Here is a 24,553-nt window from a genome sequence, read left to right as displayed (position 1 = left end):
GGTTAGTTAACATGTTCATGAGGTTTCACTATCAATGTAGTTCTACATGTTTTAATTTATGGAAGCTCTGAGTCATAAATATACATTGCTATATGCAATTGAATCAAGTCTTGGCTCTGGAAACATCAGTGCCAAACGCAGATATCTTCCCCTGTTTTTGATATGAGGCTTTTATAGATAGCCACTCCAGCCTGAGTGTGGAGATCCAAATCCTGCTATCACATTCAGGCAATGCTTAAAAAAGCATTCAGTTCCTTTTTCACTGCCTAAGATTTCTTCTAATTTACTTCCTGTGTACAGCTGAATTTTATGTTTGACGTTAGCTTCAACTAACTGCAATTCAAACTAACTCAAGCACATCCCTGACAGCAGTAGCATACAAAGGCAGTTTTGAGTGTAGTCCTGTATGTCTGTATTTTGTAAACTATTGCACTGGTGCAGTCAGCCAGAGGATGGCTAGAGGAGGAGCAAGGACCAAAATTTTTCCCTTCCTGTACCAATATATGTTCTGTATGAATAGCAGAGCAGGCATAATTTTTATACCACACCCCTTGGGACATGTTGTGTGTATGTGGTACTACAGCTGTACAGGCACAGTGGTGGCTGAAACTGCTCTCTCCTATGAATCACTCCAGAATCCAGCTGTGATTTCTGGATCTCTATAGTCATGAAAAGTTGTTCCACAACAACACTCCTAACAGCCTGCAACTTGCACTTTACTGGCATCATATGCAGAGTTGCTAAGGAGTTCACTCTTTTCTAACAGGAACCAAGAATACACACAGGCACTTTGGGAAGTCTTCTGCAAATGCCCTCTATATGAACAAGCTTGTTAAAGAATTACTTACTCCCAAACAATAGTTTATAATGTTCCTAGCATGCAAAAGAATGCTAAGTTTTATAATACTTTGTAGTATTAGTTTTATAGTATTATATAGTACTATAGTTTTAACACAGGCCTTAATAATTATAAAGGATCCAGAATAAATAATAAGAATACAGAATACATAATAGTTCTAAGGAAGGAGGACAAAAACAGTTATACCCAGTCCCTGAATTCCCAAGCATAAGACATGTCTATTTCTCAGAAACTGTTATTGTCTGAAAATAGGATATGAACAACACAGTAAAATATTTAGCATATTTTAAAAACCTGTATGCATGAACATGCCCATATAGTTAAAATATTCATATATCATTTTATATTAAGGCTTCCTTTCTAGTCTGCCAGTGAGTATACAACTTTAATTTTTTCTTTTTTCTTATTACCTTGTATGTAATATTTTGTAATTTATATGAACAGGTCTGAGCACAAGAGGGAAGGAGAGGTGCAACTAAAACTTGTCCAGAAACTGCTGTCATCATATTACAGTAACAGGATGACGGCATTCTTTCCTCAAAGCTGCAGCGAGTGAAACCTCCTGGCTTATGAGGTTCAGCTCTTTTTACCCTGAATCTACCACTGACATATAGAGAAATATGTTCCAAAATAAAAATATTTTATTTTTCATTTATACATGTGCATATATTGCAGTTTCATTTTTTAAAAGTAACCATTAAATGTGAAATGATGGCCAGCTTTCATGCTTGTAGGATCTCCAAAACTCAGAGCGAAAAACTGAAATATCTTCTACATTTGAATTGATCATTCCAGAGGCAATGAAAGCTCATTGCAAAACATATCCTCTCTATATATGCTTAGATGAAACTCTTAAGAGGAAAGCAGGACCATTGATATTTATATCTGCATCACGCACCTAAATCCTAAGCATAGATTAAAAAATCTAAGACTGCAATAGACAAAGAATTTTCTGTTGGAAAACCTGATTGACAGAAATCAATAGATCTCCTTGATAAAAAAGTACCTTCACTAAAATGTCATAGAAATGCTTAAGACAAATCACAAAGTGAAGCAGATCTAAACCAGAAAACTCCATATTTTACCTTAGCATACTTATTTGTGATGGCACAAGAGAATACAATCAGTGTTGAAACCTTCTGAACTTTCTAAAACCTGATACCGAATTTATAGGAATTAGTCTAGAGTTAACTTAGAGGAACAATGGAAAGATATTTTGAAATATATAGAGATGGGTGAAGGAGATAATCTAGTAAATGAAAGGCTCTCTACAGTTCTTGAAGATATACATTCAAGTGTATTAATGAATCTTCCACTGAATTCTAAAACCTAGTGGTTCTGCAATTAATACAATATTTTCTTTTACTAAGTTCAATAAAAAATGTTCATCTTGCAGACAGCCAAAGCAAGAAAAGTAACATTTCCCATCAGCATTAACTCCCTTATCTTTGAGATGTTTACCTAGTCTTGAAGCTGTGACATATGGGAATTTCACACCTAGTGAATATATTTTCATGTAGCTTGTGGCACAGGAGTATAATCATTAAAAGAATACACACAAGTAAGAGTAACTGCAACAGCTGGTGACATTTACCAATTAGAATTACAGTTCTTTTAAACACTTCATCCTTCTTAATGTGTGCAGGATAATTATCTTTGAAATTGCTGCGGAAAAAAATTAATTTTCCTTTTAAACAGTGTCTGACTTCAGTAGAAGTAAGTCTGGGTAAGGCAGTTTATCAACACTCTGAAGTATGTCTGTTTTAAACCTCACCAAAATCATTGAAGGTTAATAATCTTTGCTCATGATGGGCAAAGTACACATTAAATACTGAATGAATCCACAGTACATCAAATTCTTCAGTATCTCTTCATATTGCATGAATTGAATTTATTTGTTTTCTCCAAACATGGGGTAAAAGAAAAGAAAACTATTATAAGAATCAAAATAGCTTTAATGTTGTATATTTAATGTTTTAACTTTTTTTAATAGTAATTATGTAATATTTGGAAACCTTTGATAACCCTATTCTCTATTGATCTGTTTTAAATTATTAAGCATCAGAAAAAGCCCAAGTAAATACAGAATTAAACAAACAAACAACAGCAAGAAGTTTCATGTACCGTAGAAAACAAACAAATAGAAACTGAGATATATTTTAAATAACTGTCACAGGGGGCATTTAATTGAAAAGACTAAAGCATTCCAGTCTCCACATCCATACTCAATTTAAAAAAAAAAAATCTCTGAATCTCTGGCAGAACATCTGCTGAAGTAAATGTGAGTTATTCGCACATCTTTGGGACAAAAATTTAACCTGGTATGTTATCCAGGTAAGTATAAAAAAAATATTGTCTGAAAGTTTCCCCAAGAAAAAAGGTGGTTTTTAATGATAGATAGAGAGTTATTGTAAGTTTGTTTTATTCAGAACAGCAGACAAGCTGTTTTGCCTATCTGAAAATGAAAGAGAACCAGACAAAGAGATGAATAGAGAAACTGGAAACACAAAGACATCAAATAAAATACCAGGAAATTAAGAGTTGTAAATAGGGTTACTTTGTCGCTGGTTACACAAGTAACTGAATACACTGGCGAGTGAATGAGTTTAAACAAGGGTGTAGGCTTCAGCACATTCTTTTTTAGGGTTAATCACTAGTTAACCTGGCAAGATGAACATGCTGTTTGGGGGAAAAAAAATTTAAAATCCTTGTTAATTATATACTGCAAGTGCTCTTACTTCCTGCTGCTGCACCTAATCCCACAGGTGCAGGTTGTCTCTTACTATTCACTGGTAGGTGGGTCCTGACTGCCAGGCACTTTTTCATATAAATAAATTCAGATAAAGAAGAAACAGCATCATTTTCCCCATTTGAACACGAAAACAGTATCATTGTGCCTATTTAACAGGGAAGCAAATGTTAAAATATATCATTTGTTTCCAAGATGCTGTAGAAGCTGTTTTATGATTGAAATGCATGGCTCCCACTGGCAATATTTGCCTGAAGCTCCTAGTGAAAAGTAATGCTGCATTGCCTTGATTTCCAGGCATTCAAATATTTTGCTGATGAAAGATTGCAGTGGGTTTAATGCTGCCACTAATATTAGGAACTTTCCTACAGGCAAGGTACACCAAAGTTTCTAAACAGCAATTTGCAATGCAACAGTTTGGCATAAACCTCAGTGAAAATCATGCACATTTGTAATGCTTGAGTTAGGTTTATTCTCACTTTGGGATTTGTCACAGAACATTTCTTAGCATCAGAGAGTTTTAAATGAACTTATATTACCAAAAAGCAAGAAACCAGCCTCGACCTACTACACTTGTTTTACTGAGTTGCTCTCCTGCTAAGGCATTAATGTTTCAAAGATGAGAACAGATGCTAGAGACTAACTATACAATAACAAAATCCATCCAGTTTTGTGTTTGCTCTCCTCTCCACTTCTTCCCCTTCTCTTGCATCCTGGAGGGAGTCATTTTAACTACAGCATGGTTGTAACAATGCAATGAAAAGGAGAGATGAGCTGGAGGGGGCTATTGTGAGGAACACAGGAGCTCCTTATTCAGTGTCCACCACTAAATGAAAGAGCATGTTGGAAAATTTCACTGCCTGGAAGTTCTTCTCTAAGTACTGCAAGGCTCATTCACTGGACTATGGAATAACAAAATAAAAATATCATTAAAATACTTCTGGAATAAAAACTACTTGTATCCATGGCTAGAGCATCATCCCCATATTTTCTTAGAAAATTAAATACATAAGCCAGGGAGGAAGGTGCACCATTTGCATAATCAGTCTATTATAAAGGTAACTTAATTTCACATGGTTATAAAGAAAATGTTTTGTTTAAATAAAAAATGCAATGCATTTTCTCTCCCTTGAAAACATCTTCTTTAAAAGAAACATCAACTTTGGCAAAGAAGAAATGTGTGTATTTTGAGAAGTCTCATGGAAAATTTGAACTGATTCTGCAAGCATTTGCACAAACACTTTTTCATATACATACACTTTCATTGCATTCATAGGGAAACACAGGCATGCAAATGTCTGCACCAGGACTTGGGTTCTTAGTGCAAAAGATCTTCAAACCACTAAAGCCCCTATGACAAAATTTGGTATTAAAAGATGCTTTTTTCCCCTCCATAAAGTTATATTTTACTATGCTATATTAGCTTTCCTACTGATTAGTAGTCATCCTTTTGATTGCCATTTATGAGGTATCTCAAAAATACTGCTTAAAACAGATGCTGTAGGGCTTTCCCTCCAATTGTACAATAGCTTGTTTTCACAGATTGGAAAACACAAGGGCCAGTTCTCAGGTCTGGGTATACAGAGGAGGAGGAAGCCAGGAGAAGCCCTAAGTGTAAGGATAATACCCCTTCTGTGGTCTTTTTTAAAAAACAGAGTTCTAAAAGAAAACCCAGCTTAAAAATGACTAGCATCGTATGGCCACACCTGAATAAACACTTATTTCTCTCAAAAAGGTTTTTGCTTCTTAAAATCAGCCAAATGAGGCCATGCAGCACAAGTGTGATATCTGAAAATGAAGGTATCTGGAAGGTCCCCATGCGTATCTGCCTGGTAGGAGGCAGAGCTCCTTCTCTGGCCTCTACAAGACCCCATAAGTCAAATGCTGGCACATGTGTGAGGCCCCTTTTCATACCTTTGATCCCCAGATAAAGGCAGGAGCGGAGTGAGAGGGCTGGCATTGTGCGAGCTGTGCACTGCTGTCAGCCCTGCCTCCTTCAAATGGCCTCTCTGCACTTGCTATGACAGGTGGCCCATAGGAAGAGAGGGAGGATTAGGTTCCTTCTGTGCCCTCTAAGTAACTGGCATAGATTACTGGCTCATACAAAGGGATTTAAACATACCTTTCCGAACAAAAAGCAGTATATACGTGAGCATGTAACTGGATGCTCAGTTTGTATGAGTAATTGCTCTGGTTGTATGTGTCAATGCAGCAAATGTGGGTAGAAATGACCAGCCAAAGACACAATTATTTGTATGCAAAACTGACTTACATGATGAGAAATTGAACACAATGAAATTATCTACATGATTTAGGGATAATAATCATTTGAGATTAACAACACACTTTTTTTTAACCTCAATTTTACTGCATTCTTTCCCTATTCTCATTAATTAACTGGGTTTGTGAACAGAATATTTCAAAAAAAGGGAAATAATTAGGTTGTACTTCTACATCTCCTATGGATTGCTTGGACTTTAAGAGAAACTAACAAAGGATTATAGTGGATTTAGATGAGTTGTGTATTCAAATCAGCTTCTGCATTCCCAGTTATCAAAACATAGCATTAAAAAGAGAACCAATGTCATCCTTCATGCACTGCTTGTAACATTTGTGTTATTTTCCTCCAAACATTTGGTTTCTTCCACCTGCACAGCAGCCACATTTTTTTTTCCAGTGCAGAGCTTTGTATACTGTGACAATTACCACTAAGGTGAGCGTAACAGCAACTAGATTTTTTCATTATTATTTTTAGGAAATCACAGGACATCCTTGTTATTCTTCCTAGTCTGGGTAATTTTGCTTTTATTTCTGTCAGGGTTTCAACTACCAAAACACAAGTAGTGTCCATACAGCCCTCTATGCAGAGCTGGGGAAAGCAAAGAGAGCTCCTTGGCACTGCCTATGTCCCACTTCTTGAAGGGCATTCTGAAAAATTGAGGCTTATGTTGCATGTTTGTTTAAACAGTTTAAAAACCCCACAAAACCCCCTTTTTTTTTTTGTCTTCACTTGGTTGTAACTAATCATAATTCCCTAGCAAGAATAATGAATAGAGGGGTAGACAGCAAGGGTAGGTAGCATTTTTACTAACCAATCTGCCAAATGAACCACAAGTCTGTGTCTATCTTTTCCACCCTGGTCCTGAGAAATTGACAGATGCTGTGTAGGGAGTGTGCACCTTTGTGTCCAACTATTTACTGTCTAAACCCTCTCTCAATATTAACAGAACCAACCTTTTCCTCAAAATGACCAAAAATCATCTGGGAATGTCTTCATTTTGAATAATTTACTATTTTAATTTTACTTTTATTTAAGTTTTTACCCCCTTTGCCTCTTATCCTCCCTCTAAAACGTTTTGCTCAGTACCACCCTAATTTTCTTCAAACAACTTTTTTGCCTAGTTAGCTTCTTTTTATGTCAGTACAAACCCGCATATTTTTCACTGTTTGCCAAATCCTGGTAGTCAAAGATGAAAAACTCTGTCAAATCCACACACTCAAACAACCCCCCAAACCTCTTGTCCCCCCCAGCCCCCCTGCCTTCTCCCCTGGATGCACCAAGTGATCTCACTCAGATGGAGGTGGGGCACAGGGGCAGGATGCCATTGTCTGACACAAGCAAGCCTGCACATATTTGCAACTACATCAAAAGAAAGGGCTGACTGTGGCCAATTTCACACATGCAGCTATATGGTAGGAGAGGACAAGAAGAAATTTTACAACATATTAGGTCAAAATGAAACCATGAGGCATTTAATTAGCTGCAGTGCAGGCTTGCTGGGTCACTACCAAGAGCTCAATGTGCATTCCTCCCTGTGTGCTGCCCCTCACTCCATTTCTCACTTCAGCTGTGAGCCCAGGTGACGACCTTGTGATGTGACGACTTTCAGCCTCCTCCTACAGCTGGAATTTTTTGCTTTGACATCTGGAGATTTTAGGCCCTATTCAGACTGGACAGCTGCTGCCAGTTGTGACAGTAAGGGCTCTTGGCCTCACCTACATCTTCACAACAAAAGAATATGGAGAAGCAAAACTAACCCCCAGCCTATGAAAGAAAACCTTTCAACCCAGGTAAAAAGACCTCCAGAGTTTGAAAATCTTTGCCTGGTCAGATCCACAGCCCAGGTGAAATGCTCGGCTGTGGGAAAGGTGTGTGAGAAAGCTGGGAAGTGAAGACACTGTAATAATGCAAGGATCTTGAGAGCCCGTCAGTAATCTGGTCCTTTCCTCAAGCCAAGAACCAGCATTCAGTGGATGTGAGAAGGGCAGTGGGGCTCCAGCTACCATCTCCCTGCTCGCCTCCCTCTTCCTCTGGAAGCGGGTGCATCCCTGTGGGACTGATTTGTAATATTCCCCACAGCTTGTGAAAAAGGTATTTTTCAGTCTCATTTTTGTTGTGAACTTCAACATCAGTGTATCCACGCCAATGGTAAAAGACTTTGATGTCTCCTCCTCACAGATATGTAACTTGGAGAGTTTTCCATATTACCTGGAAGAAGCCAATGAATTTCTAGTTTGTCCACTAATTTTTTCTTTAGGCCTTTGGGTCTTAGGTGCCTCAACAAGGACCTTTTGTGGCAGCTACACAGCACAATATATTAACAAAAAGTAAACTTAATTAACTGGATTTGATAAGAGGTCACTTCTTTGAATGAAAGCCTACTTTTTTCTTTTTTATAAAACAAAAGAGCACTTTAAAAAGGTAGAAAACCCAGGCAAAAAATTTAAAAAAAATCTGAAAACATCATCGGAAGGCAACAGAAATGTTACAATTTATCTCATGAATAAAACAAATATAAAGACAGCAAAATACCAAATTCTAGAAACGGAGATTTTTCCTTTTATTTAACAAGCATGGACTGAAAAATAATTCAGTCATAAAAAAATAATTATTTAAGCTTGCATTTTTCAGGAGAGAACTGCTGAGGGTTTTTCTGGCCACCCCACAGTTTAGCATATCTGGCATTTATCTATATTTTAATTTAATATTTTTCATTTACATAATTATTGTCACTTATGTAATAATTGTAATCTTTTTTTTGCTGTGCTTGTAAAACAATATTTTCTTTAGAACTGCATTGAAAAGGGATGAGAATGCAGAATTATAAGAGAACAAGTGATATTGACAGTGAAAATGACAATATTACTAACTTTGCTTATTTAAAGAAAAAAAATTCTACTCTCATACTCTAATAAAAAATATTTTAACGGCTGAATTTTAACTTTATGTATAAAAGAGCTCCAACCATTTCCCCTTTATTTTTTTACTTATAGCACATAAACATTGCACAACCAATGGTAAATCAAATAGGGATTGAGCAAGTAAGGAGATAAACAAGCAGACCCAAGTCCTGAAGTAAGAAATCAAGAAATAATGGATATTCAAGTATGATGCTTTTACTTGTTGCTTACACTACATATTTGAACAATTTATCCCCACAAAAGAGTATCTAAGTTACAATCCTCACTGTTCCACAACTGAAAAAGTGCATTGAGAATAACCTTTCCACAGTTTGCTTTGAGAGTTACTTATTGCACAAGGGAAATGAAATGTCCTCTCAGGGTTGGAGTGGCTGTTTAAATACTCTATGTAAAGCTGTAATGAATCTCTGTAGGAAAGCAAAATGTCAATAAAAAAATGTGAGCTAAAGACCCCTAATTTCTGAATTATTATGTGCAATAGAATAAATAAATAAATCTAAAAGGGTTATACTTACCGGAACATCAACATATTTGGCAGCTGCTTTTACCTTTAAAAAATTAAGCATAAAACACACAGTAAGTACTTATTACTATAAATTGCCCACAATTTCAGAATTAGGCACAGAAAGAAGAACAGAACCTTTGAGAATCCAAACACTTACAGTGAATGAAACTAATGATGAGAAGAAAGTACCTTCATCATATCTTGACAATTTAGACAGCACACCTTCTAACACTGAAACAACCTGGAGGAAAAGCACAGAGAAAAATCTAAATGAACAGTGTGAAAATTAAATATTTGGAATGTGAATGTGAGTTTTTCTTCCTCATATTTGTCTTGATCAGCAAGGCAACATGAACTGTAGATCTGATCACTTTCTATACCTCCCAAAGTGCTGAAATCAAGGATAACCTTCTTTCTGAAGTTTCACTTATTCATCAAAGAGATGGAAACTGCTAAACCGCTGCAGAAATAGAAACTCAACCCAAAGTTTCTCCTGAGGTGGGCCTGCTTCCAACACAACATTGTTGCCTCTAGAATGTGGTTGAATACAGGACTGTGCGCACCCAGCATGTATTTTGGGTAGAAATCACATGTTATTTTCTAGGAGCACAGCTTCAAAGATGATGGAGCACAATTGCTAAAGGTGGTGATTGTGATACCATGTTTCTGTTATTTTTGCTATTAAACAGAAAACCAGCTCTGATTTCAGCTGAAGGTGTAATAGCACTGCTTTTCTGTCAGCAGCCTGTGCTGTTGAGCTGCTACTCCATGGCCAAGAAGGTGGCAAGAAAATGTGTGCCCAAAGTCTCTGGTAGGATGGAGTTTCTCTCCCCTGGACTTTCACCTGCTACTGCCCGAGTAGCGTGACTCCTCAGTAACAGATGTGAATAGGTGTTTTTGACAAAATTTTGTTCTGACCAAAAAAAAAAAAAATCTTATTAATTTCCTTAATGACAGCTTTAATGTTTAAACTCTCCAAAATTTGCTTTAAAGCAAACATGCCTTTTCATGCCCCTTTGTGATGTTATCCTGCTCAAGTAATTCACAGTATATAACATAAAATATCTGTCAGCCATTGTATTCAGACACATTTATTTTACACATATAAATTGCTTTCCAGTTTATATAAAGATTGTTTTAAAAGTCATCCTTTGCTCCCAAAACAGTCATTCCCACAACCAAGAGTATCATTTTATGAGTGTGAGGACAGAACAAAATTCCATCTGGCATGCTGTTAATGGGCCCTGTAACAGTGTCACAACAGTGTCACCTCCAGAGGAACTGAGATCATCACTTTACAATAAGACCTGCTCTTAACAGTTCAAGGAGCAGGAGCAAGTGCAAACCTACATTTGTCATTTATCAATCTAACCTGTCATATTTACAGTGATTAATTAAGACACTTGTACATAGGTGCCAATCAAAGAATAAATCCACATCACAAGAGAGACCGGCAGTTGTTTCCTCACCCGTTTTATTAGACCAAATACCAGCTTTGTTGCATGCCTGTGAGAAGCTGCTGTTCATACTTTAACTCATTTTATCTGATTGGCAAGGATTCTTTCTGCAGAAAAGTGTTCAGCTTTATTGTGCAAAGATTGGCTAAGGAAAAGGCTGATTTCATAAACAACGTGGTGTCCACAGTGCTGGCATATGAACCCAAGTGGGACACAAAATAACAGAGAGCAAACCATTTCAGCATCAAGGATGTCTGTTTAAACAAAAGGCTTAGTTATGTAGCTGGAAACGTTTTCTGAGATGTCAGTGTACAGACTTGTGAAACGATAAAAACATTTCTCCACATACCTCACATTCTATGAATTGGTTACCCTGAGACACACTGTGCTTTGCTTCACTGTTTTGTGCTATTCCTCTGAATTCTTGAATGCTTTAGACTGATGTGTCTTGTGTCAAAACTGCCCAGTACAGTTCTTAACAAGTAAAACCTCACTGAAGGAAAAGTATTATTTTCAGTTTCATAAGTGACTTGCAGCTAAAAACAATGATTGAAACACTTATTCCACTGAGACACCAAGGAGGTAATACAGAGGTAAAGGCTGGAAAATAGTGAAAATATATTAGATGCAAAAGATGAATGCATATGGGTTATCATGCACACCGATGTGCATTTTCTCTGGCCAAAACTAAGAGCTAAACCTCAACCTTCTCTGTACCCTCAGAAGCTTTCTGCCTTGAAACAGAAGCAATCAGCATGTCACTGGTACTTCACCTCTCAAGTGAGGAGACACTGGTTAAGCTGCCAGTGATCAGCCAAAGACACGGAATATTTGCTTCCTGTTTTGAGATTTCAGCCTCCAGTATTACTGTGGTAACTAATAACGCAAATCCCTCCGTATTGACAGCAGCTGTCTCTAGAATTTCTTGCACATACATCCAGAAGGAATATGACTATATTCCTCCTTTTTTATCATCTCAGATAGTAAGAAAAAAAAAAAAAAAGTTTAACCTTTAATAGCATGATTTTTTCTGATCAAATTCCCCTTTCTTCCTCTTCCTTTTAAATAACACTAAAACCATAAACTGGAAGATTACTGGGGAGCTATGATAGGCAACATGTAAAACTTGAAACTGTTAAATTGAACTGCTTATAATTATGTTTACATCAAAATTTCACTTTTGACCAAAAATGTGTAGCTTCTACACAGTGATCAATAAGTGGACATATTTATTTTAAACTTCCATAATGATTCCACAAAGCCTTCCTCTTCAAGTAGGTGTCAATCCAAAAAGCAGATTCCCATCCCCCATCCCCCCTCAGCAAGCTGTGGCAAGTAAAAATAAAAGCATGATGAAAATGTGACCAGAGTCTCACTTTTTGTCACTAACTCACAAATTGTGAATATATGGCTTATTTATCCTACTTTGAAAATTAGGTATTTCTGGGTAGTTTGCAATGCATAGATAACAAAACTTCTTATAAAATCTTTCTTTTCTGTCATTATTTGCTGTTTTCTTCAAACTATTCAGGATGGAAACTTTTTTTTATATCAATCACTTAAAAGTTTTACTGGAATAGAGGTGCTACAGAAAGACAAGACATTGTTTAAGTTTTCTTCACTTATTCTCCAGTCCTTATGTCAAAACACATTTTATTTTTAAATATAAAATCTTAAAAACTCAATTTCAAGAAACAACAACTTATAAAATGTTTTTAATAAATGCTTTCTGGACCAAAATCTCATTAAAAAGTTAAATTGAACCTCTGGATATTGTTCACCTCCAAACACAACATTTAAATACCAAATGATAGGATGAAAGCTCTCATGTAAGAAATTCAACAAAAAATAACACATGGCATTACGTAAGACAATATTGACAAAATTTAGTCCCACCAGTTCTACTAGCTTCTAGCAATTCCTATCTACAGCAGAAACACAGAAGAAAAACTTATTTCAGTAGCAGGCTGCACAGAAATTGTTTACTCAATTGTTGTAAAATTTAATTTTGTAAATTCAGTATTAGTTGCACAGATAGTATTTACAAATCATGTTGTCCTCTAAAATTTTCCTGCGTATAGAAAAACTGTGTGATATTTGAATACATCTCCAAAGTTCAACCATTTTCTTCTATATTATAAATGAAAATGGAAATAGTTTTACCTTTGAAACAAGAAGTGAAATAATTTCTTTAACAGTTTCTTCAACCAAGTCATCTATTTTTGAATGGTATTGTTGCTGTAATTCAAAAGATAAAAAAGCATTAGCATGTATTTGAACACACACTTTTGTCATAAGTCATAAATGGTGCAAAGCTGATAACCCTGCCAGATCAGATTTACTTAAAATTATCATTTTGAACATCAGAAGAACAAACCCTTGAAAATGATCCACCCAATCAACAGTTTCTTACATTCTGTGTTGAAAATTTTCCCATGTACACTGTTGAGTTAAGCAGCTAATGGGGTTATTATTTAGATGAATTGAGTTCTTATACTTATTCAGGCAAAGGAATGTGAAGGATAGTTTTTGTCTTCTCCTATATAATTAAGGTGGCCATGTATTTTTTTCTAAAGAGTTGGTTTAGCTGGAGAAGCGAAAAGACTAGAATAAGATTTAATTAATACAGCATTTCATGTCTGACAACTCTCATTCATAAGTTATTTTAAATGTCCTCTAGAAATAAAATGAGCTCCAATTGTTCATCCTGAAAGAGCCTTTCTGTTACCACAGTGAGCTTCAGTTTATACAAATCTTACAATATGCTCAAGCAAGGGCAAAATTAAAATTTCATCAACAAAGCAGAATAGATGGTAACAAATTAATAGGCCATAGAAGGCATAATAAAACAGACTTCATTCCCCATAGACTTTTTCTTTTGATTTTTCATAAAGAAGGTGCCTTTAAGTAAATGCTTTTAAAATAAATCCGAAAGACTTTTTAGATAATCCTACCGAGCTCCCTTCTGAAATTAACGAGAACTAGGGATCCCATTCTGTCAAGGAGGCACATCCATTTAAACAGTAATTCTTCCTTTAGAAACATTTATCTGACAGCAAAGATTGTCCCCAATAGCCACTTCACAGAAAATGTGACTTGTAAAGACTAACCCTATCTTCCTAGTTCAAGGCTGCCTGGAACAGCTAACAGCATAATGCTTGGAGTAAAAGTACTGAGGTCAGTGTAAACATTAGCCTAACTTAGCAGCTGCCAGCTGAAGAGTTTTCAGAGTTGTAAGTTTTTAATCGCATTTTTCATCAGAGTTTCAGAGTTACCATACAGATCAAAACATTAATTCTGATCTGCTGAATATTTTTAGGAATGATTTTCTAAAAAGCACAGATATTGAAGTTGTGTTCAATTAAGAGAGAATAAAACTATGAGATGTGTTTGCCCACATACATGTGTCTGCTACAGGTACTAACACCAAACGTCAATTTTTGCTTCTCATTTCTTTTCATGTTTAAAACACTTGGAAAATGTAAATACGCAACTCAGACAAACAGCTGAGGTCACACTGGAACAGTAAAAGAGCACATTAGAAATACATTAGAAATCAAAGAGCTTTCTGCATTTTCATATTTATTACATTCCAACAATATTAATGTCTTGACCAATAAAATATTATCTTGATCTGCTAAGGAGTCTAATCACCCCAAACAGAGTGTAGTGTCTGTTGCTTACAAGCCTTCAGAAGACAATGCTTTCTTGCTCTCTGGAAACCATAAACAATTACTCTCCCACTGATGAATGTCAAAATTATATATACTCCTGTGGTCCATAAAAAATCAGCTGTCCCTCCCAGAAAGTGTCTGCAACTTTATCTCTACAGTACATTAAATTAATAGATTTATGTATGTAAGATCAGTTCCTATTTTTTTGGTGAGTGTGTTTTTCCTTGTATTTTTTCTTCTTTCTTTTCTCTTATTCTTTTTTCTCACCACAAAGCAAATATAATTTTGTAGAGGTGGCATATAAACAGTAACTTCACTTCTGAACAAGGCAAAAAGAAGAACTGAATCAAGCTTTTAAAAAACCACAAGGTTCCAAAACCATGGCATTTCTTTAGAAATAATTTTTAAATTACATTAATCTGATTTTTTCATTATTTATTTTGAAAGCCATGAGATCAGAAATACTCTAACCCGCTCCTCTTCAGTGCTGATTTCCACTAAAACAGTAACCCTCAGCAAAACAAAACTTCAGATCCTTGTGGAAGATGATTTGACTCTGTCTCTATGAAGATGGCTGAATTTGGCTCCTAGTGGACGGGCTGACAGTGCAGGAGGCACAGCCCAGAGCAGGCAAGAGGAATGGGGTTATGCCATTGTCTGCAGGGCATTACAGAGGGACTGGCACTGCCTGTCCCCGCAGCAGCACCTGCTTGTGGGTGTTTGCAGGGTACTGCTGGCAAACACGGGAAGGGTGAAATGAGCATCAGCTCAGAGCAAGAGCTGACAGCTGTGGTTTACTTCTGATGAGCCCCACTGAGAGATGAAAGAACCCAACACTCAGTGACCTGGTAAGGCAGGACACTGAGTCTGAAAAGCAGAAAGTGAAGACTTCATCTGGAATCCCCTGAAGGATGAACAAGGAAAGAACTGAGAAGCTGATGATCAGTCTGTTGCACAGTCAGACTGTGAAGGAATTCTGAGGGCCCAGTTAACAAATTAACATGAAAAGCAACATTACCATTTAAAATAAAAAGTGTCTGTTAATATTCAATGAAAAAAATGCAAATCAAAAACAATGAAAAGACACTTACCCATTGACTAGCAAACTGGTTCGTGTCACGGAAAACCAAAAGGAAAAATAAAGACGACAAGGTGGAACAGGAAAATGATGAATGTCTCATTGAATTAGGGAAAAAAAAGACAATTACATCGAATATGCTCACTTGAAAAGATCAGTCAATGAAATGAAGAACACAGCATAGAAATGCAAAAATCAACTGAAAAACATATGTGCCAACAGCATAATTGTGAAGGTGCCGAAAGCAGACATATATTTTTTGCAGCCAAATTCTGAAAAATGTTTTTAATGTCTCTTCAAAACCAAACCAAACAAATTACAAACCAAATTACATGCTAATGCATTAGCACAGAAAGAACAGTTTTAATTTTTGCTGGTGGTCTCACTAATCTACATAGTATACTCTTTTCATTTCACAGATTAATCCTGCTCAGAGTGACAACATGGGAATGATGGAAGTCAGAGAAGTTTCCATTTCCTTCAAAAGCACACCAGTGCTCCACCGTGGAGTTCCTACAGTCTGGCAGCAGACTACTGCCAAAACGGTCCCTGTCCTTGGAGACCAAATTAAAAAACCCCATTAAATTGCATGATTATTTCTTTCCTCTATTTTCAGCATATTCCTAGGCATGAATGCTGGGTCTTTAATCCATTTGCAACCAAACTTTACTAAACTAAAACCTGTCTGCAAAGGACAATATTTTGGCTCTATTTTACAATTACAAAGGAGTCTTGAAGTGGGCTCTTTTTCTGTTGCAGCCCAAGGGAAATTCCTGGAGGGGCTGTGAGTCAAGGAATCTTCTGAATGTTCAACACACTCACAGGTCAAAGCAAACAAATTACAGAAGCACTCTGTGTGCTCCCTGGTGGAAGATGAGGGGTTGCGTCTTTGCGTGACGCTGCTAGGATCAGCTGATGCACACTTCTGTACCAACAGAGCTATGTGATGTGTCTCAGCTAGCTTGAAATTAATCTAAGGACAGTCTGCAGTATGAGATGTTTCAGATCAACCAAACATGGGAATTAAACATACAAAATTCCACTTACCTCTTGCCCCCCATCCAGTATGCAGAGTTTAGCTGTCTGTTTCTTGGCGTCAACTAAGACGTTAAACATTGTGCACAGGTAAGGTGGTATACGCAGGTCTGTCGATTTGTTTGTCTTTTGCAGCTTCAGTTCAAATGCAATTCTTGTTCTGTTTATTAAAACACAATTTGTAATATGAGTATCTCTGATAATTCTGAACAACCACAGTAAACATGTAAAAATCTTGCTGAACATGTTGGCTTAAAAATACACATATGCATGAGAACATTTTACAATTAAAATTCTGTGGATTCAGAATATCAAACTTTCCATAAACAATTGCACTGATGGTAATCTCAAGGTTCTGTATTTCTTTAGTGAATTCAATTGAACAATAAAAGTATGATCTTCTTGCTTTCTAGATAACAATACGTTTCCTTGTGTGTAATATAAAGCAATGAAAATGCACCTTATTTTACATATTTTCTAGGCTAAAATGCAGTTTAATGTATAAAAGGCTTGCTTCTGAGAAATATAATGAGAAATTCCTCTTCTAGCTTTCACAGACAGAGAAGTTTAATAAAGAAAAGTAGTTCAATATTAAGAAAATACTAATATTTATATTGAAAATTTCAACATTTTAGGAGATGCATAATATAAAATCCCTATTTTCTTCTCAAAACAGTGTAAATAAGGAGCAATGTCACTGAAATGAACTGTAATTCAACATACTCAAAGATAAAATGTTTTATATTCACCCTTATTTTTAAATGTGGGTACCAGAAAATCACAGAATATTTTTAGAAGATGGGGAAAAGAAGAATCCTATTCCCATTTAAAACTTTTAAAGATCATATTAATATCACAAGAAGAGTTATAATAGAAGAATTCCACCATTTTTTCTGTGTTGCTAGTCTAATCTTTATTACCTGACATACAGTATCTTTGACCACACAAAAACCTAATTAGTATATTAAGACCGGCGTGTTATGTATTAAGTCTAAAATATTAATATATTTTATAGTCCTGGGGATAGGACAGTAAAGGTTTTTTTTTCTTTTTCCAGCTCAAAATCAAAACAATCAAAACAATATATATATATATATATATAGTCTAAAAAAACAGAGTAGCAAAGAGATTCAGTGCTACCAATACATGGATTGTTTTGATTTTGAGCTGGAAAAAGAAAAAACCCATATATATATATATAATGATAGTGTTGCAGTCCTTTAAGATTTCACCATTTTTTAAAGATTTCTTAGATAACTGTAATTGACTGGGCTTCTGTGCCAAATTCTTTAGAATGGATGGATCGCTTTAATTTTAGTGTTTCCTACCTTTCTTTGCTAGAGCTTTAACTTTTATTTCATTCCCTGTACCACTGCCCTTTCATAATAAGATAGAAAAGTTCTTTTAAATAAGATAGAAAAGTTCATAATAAGATAGAAAAATTCTTTTAAATGTTTCTGGTTTTTTAATCATAATTTCATCACTCTAGCTCTAGTAACAGGCTCATATCCTCAGCCTGTGTTTAGAGAAAATATCCTCTGGCTCATATCCTACTGTGTTTAGAGAAAATAATGCAATACTATGTCATCTGTAAAGATTCTCTGCTTCTTTAGCCTTTCTTATCAATATTGTACATTTTATGATTAACACAAATTATCTACAAAATTTATTTTCCCCATTCTATTATTTTTTTAAAAAAACGCTACTTTTCTATGTCCAGATTAAGCTTGCTGAAGCACCTAATCAGAGATCTCTGGAAATTTTCTAGACATACAGATATTTCTTCTAAACTCAGTGAAATCTACTGAAAGCTATGGCAGAGGTCTTTTCAGATCACCTATAATCAATTTAAAAGTATATACCAATACTGCTAAGATACAGCTCAAGGAATAACAGCACTACATTTTCTGTAATTTTCAGACATTTAGCACTCTAAAACTTAGTTTCAGTTGGACAACTATCAGCCAGCCTTCTTTTGTTTGTTGTATAAATGCAGAAATATTGTACACTGTATGTTTGTAATATATTTCTTAGAGACAGTACTCTAAAATTGATTAATTAAATGGTACTATTAACTGAACAAGAAGAATAAAGTAGTTAAGGGAGAGGGAAATGTGCAAAAAGATTTCTTCTAGCAGAATTTTGAGTTCTGTTTCATATTTGCCACTAACATGGAACAGAAAAAAACCAAACTTGATTTATTCACTTCCAAGGGTCTATTCACAATAGACAGAGAAATTCTCCTTAGTATTTCCTGGATGTTGCCAAATTGCTGATTGCCAGATACTGGAAATAAACAGAAGTCATGTTCTCTTTAGAACTGCCCTGATTCCAGTGACAGGATTCTGGTATAGATACATCTCTGCAAGCCAGCATGAGCCCTCCTGTGTTAATTTTCAAATCTCTCCCAATTTTTAAGTGATCATTACAACTGTACCTTTTAACACAGGCTTCTATCATGTCGGTGGCCATGAGTTTAAGTCTCTGCTCTAAATGGTGGGCAAATTCTGGTTCTGGCCAGTGAAGATCGAAAACAAACATCTGCAGAGCATCCAGTTTCCAGAAAAGGTCTTCTGATGTAGCTGATCCATTGCTATAAGACACAAAACAAAACAAAACCCCCAAGAAACAGAAGATAAATGTATGGATGTCTATCCCAGTTGCCACATAATTAAGGTAATGAGATTTCCTTATCACACCACCTTCCTCCTTCATTTCCCTGTATCTTTTACCACAATAGGTTTTTATTTAAAAAATGGGAAAATGGTAATGCGAAACTTAAAATATGTCCCCTTAGGGTGAAAAAAGTGAATGATTTCTCATTTGTTAGCTGAGAAATATGACTGGATAGGGAGGTAGATGGGATGCTGGGGAGCATGGAAAATGAAACAGTTCAAGTTTCAGATCAAGATAGGAAAAATATAGGGTACAGGAATAGTATGGATATTTTCAATATAGTGAAGATTTTGTGCATATATTTTCTTGCCTTCACAACTCTGGTAGATAAGTCTACCAAAGAAATGAGGATGGTAGTAGTAATATTGTAAAAGAGATAACCAGAAAAATAGCCCCTTGATAGATGCTCATGAATTCTAACTGAGGGAATAGCATCAGATCTGGGTGGGAAAAAAAAGAGAAGAGAAACTATTTAACAAAATTTGTGTACAAACAAGACCAGCAGATTAATGTGGCTCTACGCCATCTCAGATTGCCCATAATGTTTTAAAGTTCTTCCACCCTGATTTGATTGCTAAATTCAAATACAATTGTTTGTGATAAAATGCAACAACTTAAACTAAGCAGTAAGTTCATTTACACTTCCACTGTCAATGCAGATTAATTACATTTTCATGATGTGTTGTATTGCAATGCCTGCGTTACCATTAGAGTATACTCTGCAACATGGAATTCCAGGATGTGAGCGACACAAGTAACCAAACAAAACTCAGCCTGACAGTCCCAACTCAGATCCAAACACTTTAAATACATCTCTACTATAATTTGGTTTCTTCTGCCTTATGACTAAAGAAGAGAAGTATCGAAGTGTTAAGTGACCCCAGCTCTCACGGAAGGAATCAGCGAGCACTGATTGTGCTCAGGACAGAGCAGGGGCAGATTCAGAACGAAGCACCCAGGAAGGATCTCTAGTATCTGCCCACCTGAGGCACCCCCCAGCCAGTGGCACCACCACCAGGTCTCACGGGGGCAGTGGGCAGGGAGCTGAACCACAGCCCAGCTCACCCTCAGGGCCCTGGAGAGCAGCAGGGATGCAGCAGGAGCACTGCTTCAGCCTCACACCCGCACCCATCCCCTTCCAGGCACACCCACGTGCCCCTTGCTCCTCTGCTGGCACAGCCAGCCCGGTCACCTGCAGTGCGGCCTCAGTGCCCAGCGCCCTCCGGGCCAGCCGAGGGCACAGCCAGGCAGTGACAGGCTGGCAGCAGGAGCTCCTGCCTGAGGGAAACGCTGCCTCTGAGCAACCAGCTCTGGCTCTGGTTTTAATGGCGCAGGTTTGGATTCCATCATGGTGCACTGGAGCGGACACTGAGATGGCTAAGGCCCCGTGGAGGATGTAGGCCTAGAGATAAGGAATTGCTGAGTCAGAATAGCTAAGCCTGGAGTCTTCACTTAGGTCTCTGGCCTAGCTTATCTCTCTGTGACCCTACAGGCTAGTTTCCCTAACCCTTACAATTGGTCAGTTCCCAATCCCCCCTAACCCTATATAAGCAGCCACCCTGACCCATTCCGGCAGAAGAGCTGCCGTCGGAACCCTTCGTGAACCCCCTGCAAATAAACCGTCGTGGGATCTCCAAGGCTGCCTTCTCCTCTCTCTCCATCTGCTTTGTGGAAACCACTGCGGCCAGCACCTTAGCGAGCAAAGAGCTGAAATTATAAAAGAGCTGAAAATCACTAAGAGCTGAAAATCACTAAGTTTGCTAAAGGTGTCAGGCTTAGGGCACTTAGGCCTGGACACTCGGCCTGCGGAAGGCTGAGCTGCCCGGCCCCAGACTGCTCGCCTGAGGAACCCTGGACCCGACTCGCTATCCGGCTAGAAACGGCCCAGTGGCGGCACACAGTGCATAGCAGGATAGTCCACAGTCCCAACACACTCTTTAGTTTAGGCTTTTTCGATAGGATGCATATTTTCCCCAGTTGTGTTACACAGTAACTGTTAATTTTGTATTGTGTTGTGGTCCTGAAAGAAGACAGCAGAAACAGGAAAAAGGCCCACGGGACTTGCTAAGGTTACAACTTGCACAGGGGTTCTTCCTGCTGAGGGACCACTTTCATACATCACTAAGTTTAATTAAAGGAACAGAAAGAAAAACAACCAAAGCTTCTGGCAAATTTATAATCCCGTTAGACTGTTTTTTAAGTTATATGACAAGCCAATAATGAAGATACCATTGCATCTGCTGCGTACACTGGCAGTGAGTGAAGCTGTAGATGCTTTGTGTAGACCTTATCTGATTCAAAAATGACTAAATCAAATTTTGAGATGATTGGGGTAAAAGAATAAGACAAATCATATGGGGACAGAAATGGGATAATCTCAGTATTTATATAACTGTTGATAAAAGCACGTGTTTTCTAGAAAACAAACCAAACTTTCTCAAGAAACAAAACAAATAATTTCCATCATCAGATCATAAAATTAACCCTTTTTTATTCTCCCATAGTTGTTTCTTTTTCACCTGATGGAATTCCAAAGGAAATTCTTTAGGACTCAGGATGACTAATGAATTAACGATAACATAAATGTATTCCTCTGCACATTTACTACTTTGTTTACTACTACCTTGTAGTAACCACTTAATTTTGTTTAATTAGGCTACCAAATAAAATTTCACAATTATAATAAATGTAATAACAGGCACAGGTTCATGGAAGAATTAATTCTGTGAGAAACACGAATTCATTTGTTTTCTTTCCATATAATTTTGAGTTTTCATCCTTCAATTTTTTATTCAGCATTGTCCAATGACATTTGAATTTGACTAACATCCTGTACTAATAAGATGAAGAGAGAAAATAAAGTTCTACAACAGAAATTGTTTGTTCCTGATTCACACATCCTAACACAAATGTCTGATTTGTTTGCTAAATGCTGCAAAAGAAGAGCTAAACTCAGATTTTATGTCTTCCTGGCACAGGAGTAATTCTAGCATTCAAATCAACACTGAATCCATAATTTGAGAACCTTTTTTGTTTGTGAAGGGACAGGACACATTCTTCAGTATTGAAAAGTTTTTATTTGAATGTGCATGGTCAAGCTACTTCAGTCTAAAGAAAGGAATAATATTGCTCTACCAGGAAACTGAACTGACATTCTTTCTTTAAAAATTATAATAGTTATCCATAGTTTTAAAATTAAGCACAAATTCTACTGCTTTGCTGGCCAAAACAACCTTTCAGGCACTGTCTATTTGTCTCTTCTTGTTAATCAGCTCATGGCAGTAAGAGAAGATTACCAGGGATTAAAAGAGGCAAATATTATGCACATCCTGTTATATTCAACTTCATTTTAATGGGAATTTATCTTTGCAATTGGTCACATTTTGACTGGGAGAGCAAACCAGGTATCTCCAGAGGTCTCTTTTAAATTATTTTATGGCTTTATGTCTTGTATCATACTGAACACAGCACAAAAATAAGATGCAAGACATAATGTTTCTCCAAGAACCTGCAGCATATCAAATCTAGCAATTGTAGGCAGCCTTAATTCACTTATCCACTGACAGCTGAAAGAGGCAGCTTCCCACTGGGCTTGCCAGGTACCTAAGCAGTAGCAATTAGTCAAACAGTACACTAATAAAGTACACTGGTTGCAAGATACTCCCACACATGACTCCAGAGTAGATGTAGAATGAATAATTTCTTGCTACATATGAAACTCCATAGGGTGGCTTGGGATATGAAAATGTAAGTATTAAATATCTAAGAATATTATCAATCAACCCAAAGATTCAAAAGCAGCTGGTTTCATTTCTTCTATAATCTACCAAAGACAAGGATGGTCATTTTACCGATTACTGCAAATTTTTTTTTAAGGTTACTGCTGAGATACTACCCACTAGTGTTTTGTGAGGACTATTTAGAAAATATGGCACAAACACTACATTCATTGTGAGCCCCCAGCTTGTGAACTTCAGCTTTTCATTCTTTATGCTGCCTCAAAATACATGTTCAGGGCTCAGAAAGTCAATTGAGAATTTCCTCAACGGAACAGGATTTTCAATAATTTCAGTGTCAGTTGCACTCAGCCCCACCTCTCTACTTTTCACCAGCAGATGAGGCAGAAGGATGGAGCAGAACCTTTGCAAGCATCAGTTACTGTAAAGTCCCTCAAAGACATTGGGGACAAAGCTACCCCACGACTTCTCTTAGCTCAAGACTGAGGCAACCTAAGGATCAAGCAACCAAAACAAGTTTCTTGAGTCTTCTTTCTTACTGCATATTAATATTTTTGAAAGGAAAGAAATTTGCCCCATAATATAAATTTTAAGAGGACCTAGCTATTCAAAACTCCTTATTCCATAGAGAGCAGAGCAGCCAGATTTCCCCATGCCATCAGTCCAAGGGCTGTACTTCTCAATACCCATCCTTAGCCATGCAGGCCATGGCCTCCCACCCCTTTACTGGAGGTAAGCTCTGTGACAGGAACGTGTGTGGCAGTGCTGACACAGCCCCTCAGAACAGAGATGAAAGATGACCTCCTGACTCCCTCAGCACTCACAAGCACACAGAGAGCTCCAGCACAGGAGCTCAGACATGTCTGACCAACTCCCTCTATATCACTACTGGAGCCCTGTGACTGCCCCAGCCTTGTCTCTCTCATCACTCATTATAGCTGAGCCACGGCAGGAAGAACATAGATGACACATTTCCTTTGATGTGGCTTCTTACGGATGGAAGACAAGACAGGACTATTCTCCTATAAGCATATATCTTATTCCAGGTTTCCCCAGACTTGAATTTTCCTGAAGCTGATGTTTTAGACTGGTACCAGATAGCAACAGACAATCTCAGGTGTGTATCTACAATATTTCTGGTTAGTGACACTGTGTTATGTCTGCACTGAGAAGAATAATCTATAAATTAAACCATAAAAATTAAAATCACCCACATATCTAACTTAAAACTCAGGCCCAGTAGAGGCAAAAAAAAAAAAAAAAAAGAGCCATTTAAAATAGTATATTTAAATGAATTTATAAGTAAGGAAACTTCTCATTGTGGCTGATTGAAAGCTTTTACAGAATATTCAAACATTTTTGCCCTTTAAGATTATCTTCAGCCAAATGGAAGAGTAATTCACAGAGCTCTGCATGTCTAGCCAATGTGTCCTCTGAGTTATCCTCTCCAGAGACCAATCAAGAAAAACAGACTATTACTCATAACAATTTCCCCTTTTCATATCTCACTTTCCAATGCCCAAAAAGAAGTGAAAAAAAGGTAATGATCTTTCTAAATGCAGTTATAAGTGGTATATATTT

At 37.0% G+C, this 24,553-nt stretch overlaps 1 protein-coding gene across 2 annotated transcripts in view; it reads right to left on the bottom strand.

The window, feature by feature from the left end:
- CADPS2 (calcium dependent secretion activator 2) overlaps nucleotides 1-24,553 on the bottom strand; it is a 284,462-nt gene that overhangs the window by 20,801 nt on the left and 239,108 nt on the right. For both annotated transcript variants that reach the window (XM_084205822.1, XM_084205823.1), the window contains 6 exons: nucleotides 18,997-19,152; nucleotides 16,572-16,719; nucleotides 15,538-15,552; nucleotides 12,936-13,010; nucleotides 9,473-9,556; nucleotides 9,326-9,358 (listed from right to left, as the gene is read on the bottom strand). In XM_084205822.1, the coding sequence (XP_084061948.1) occupies nucleotides 9,326-9,358; nucleotides 9,473-9,556; nucleotides 12,936-13,010; nucleotides 15,538-15,552; nucleotides 16,572-16,719; nucleotides 18,997-19,152 (511 nt within the window). The remainder of the gene's footprint in view (nucleotides 1-9,325; nucleotides 9,359-9,472; nucleotides 9,557-12,935; nucleotides 13,011-15,537; nucleotides 15,553-16,571; nucleotides 16,720-18,996; nucleotides 19,153-24,553) is intronic.

This window comes from Fringilla coelebs, assembly GCF_963513975.1.
Source record: "Fringilla coelebs genome assembly, chromosome: 5".
Taxonomy (NCBI): domain Eukaryota; kingdom Metazoa; phylum Chordata; class Aves; order Passeriformes; family Fringillidae; genus Fringilla; species Fringilla coelebs.
The sequence above is the reverse complement of the archived record's forward strand: the minus strand, read 5'-3'. Positions and strand labels throughout refer to the sequence as shown.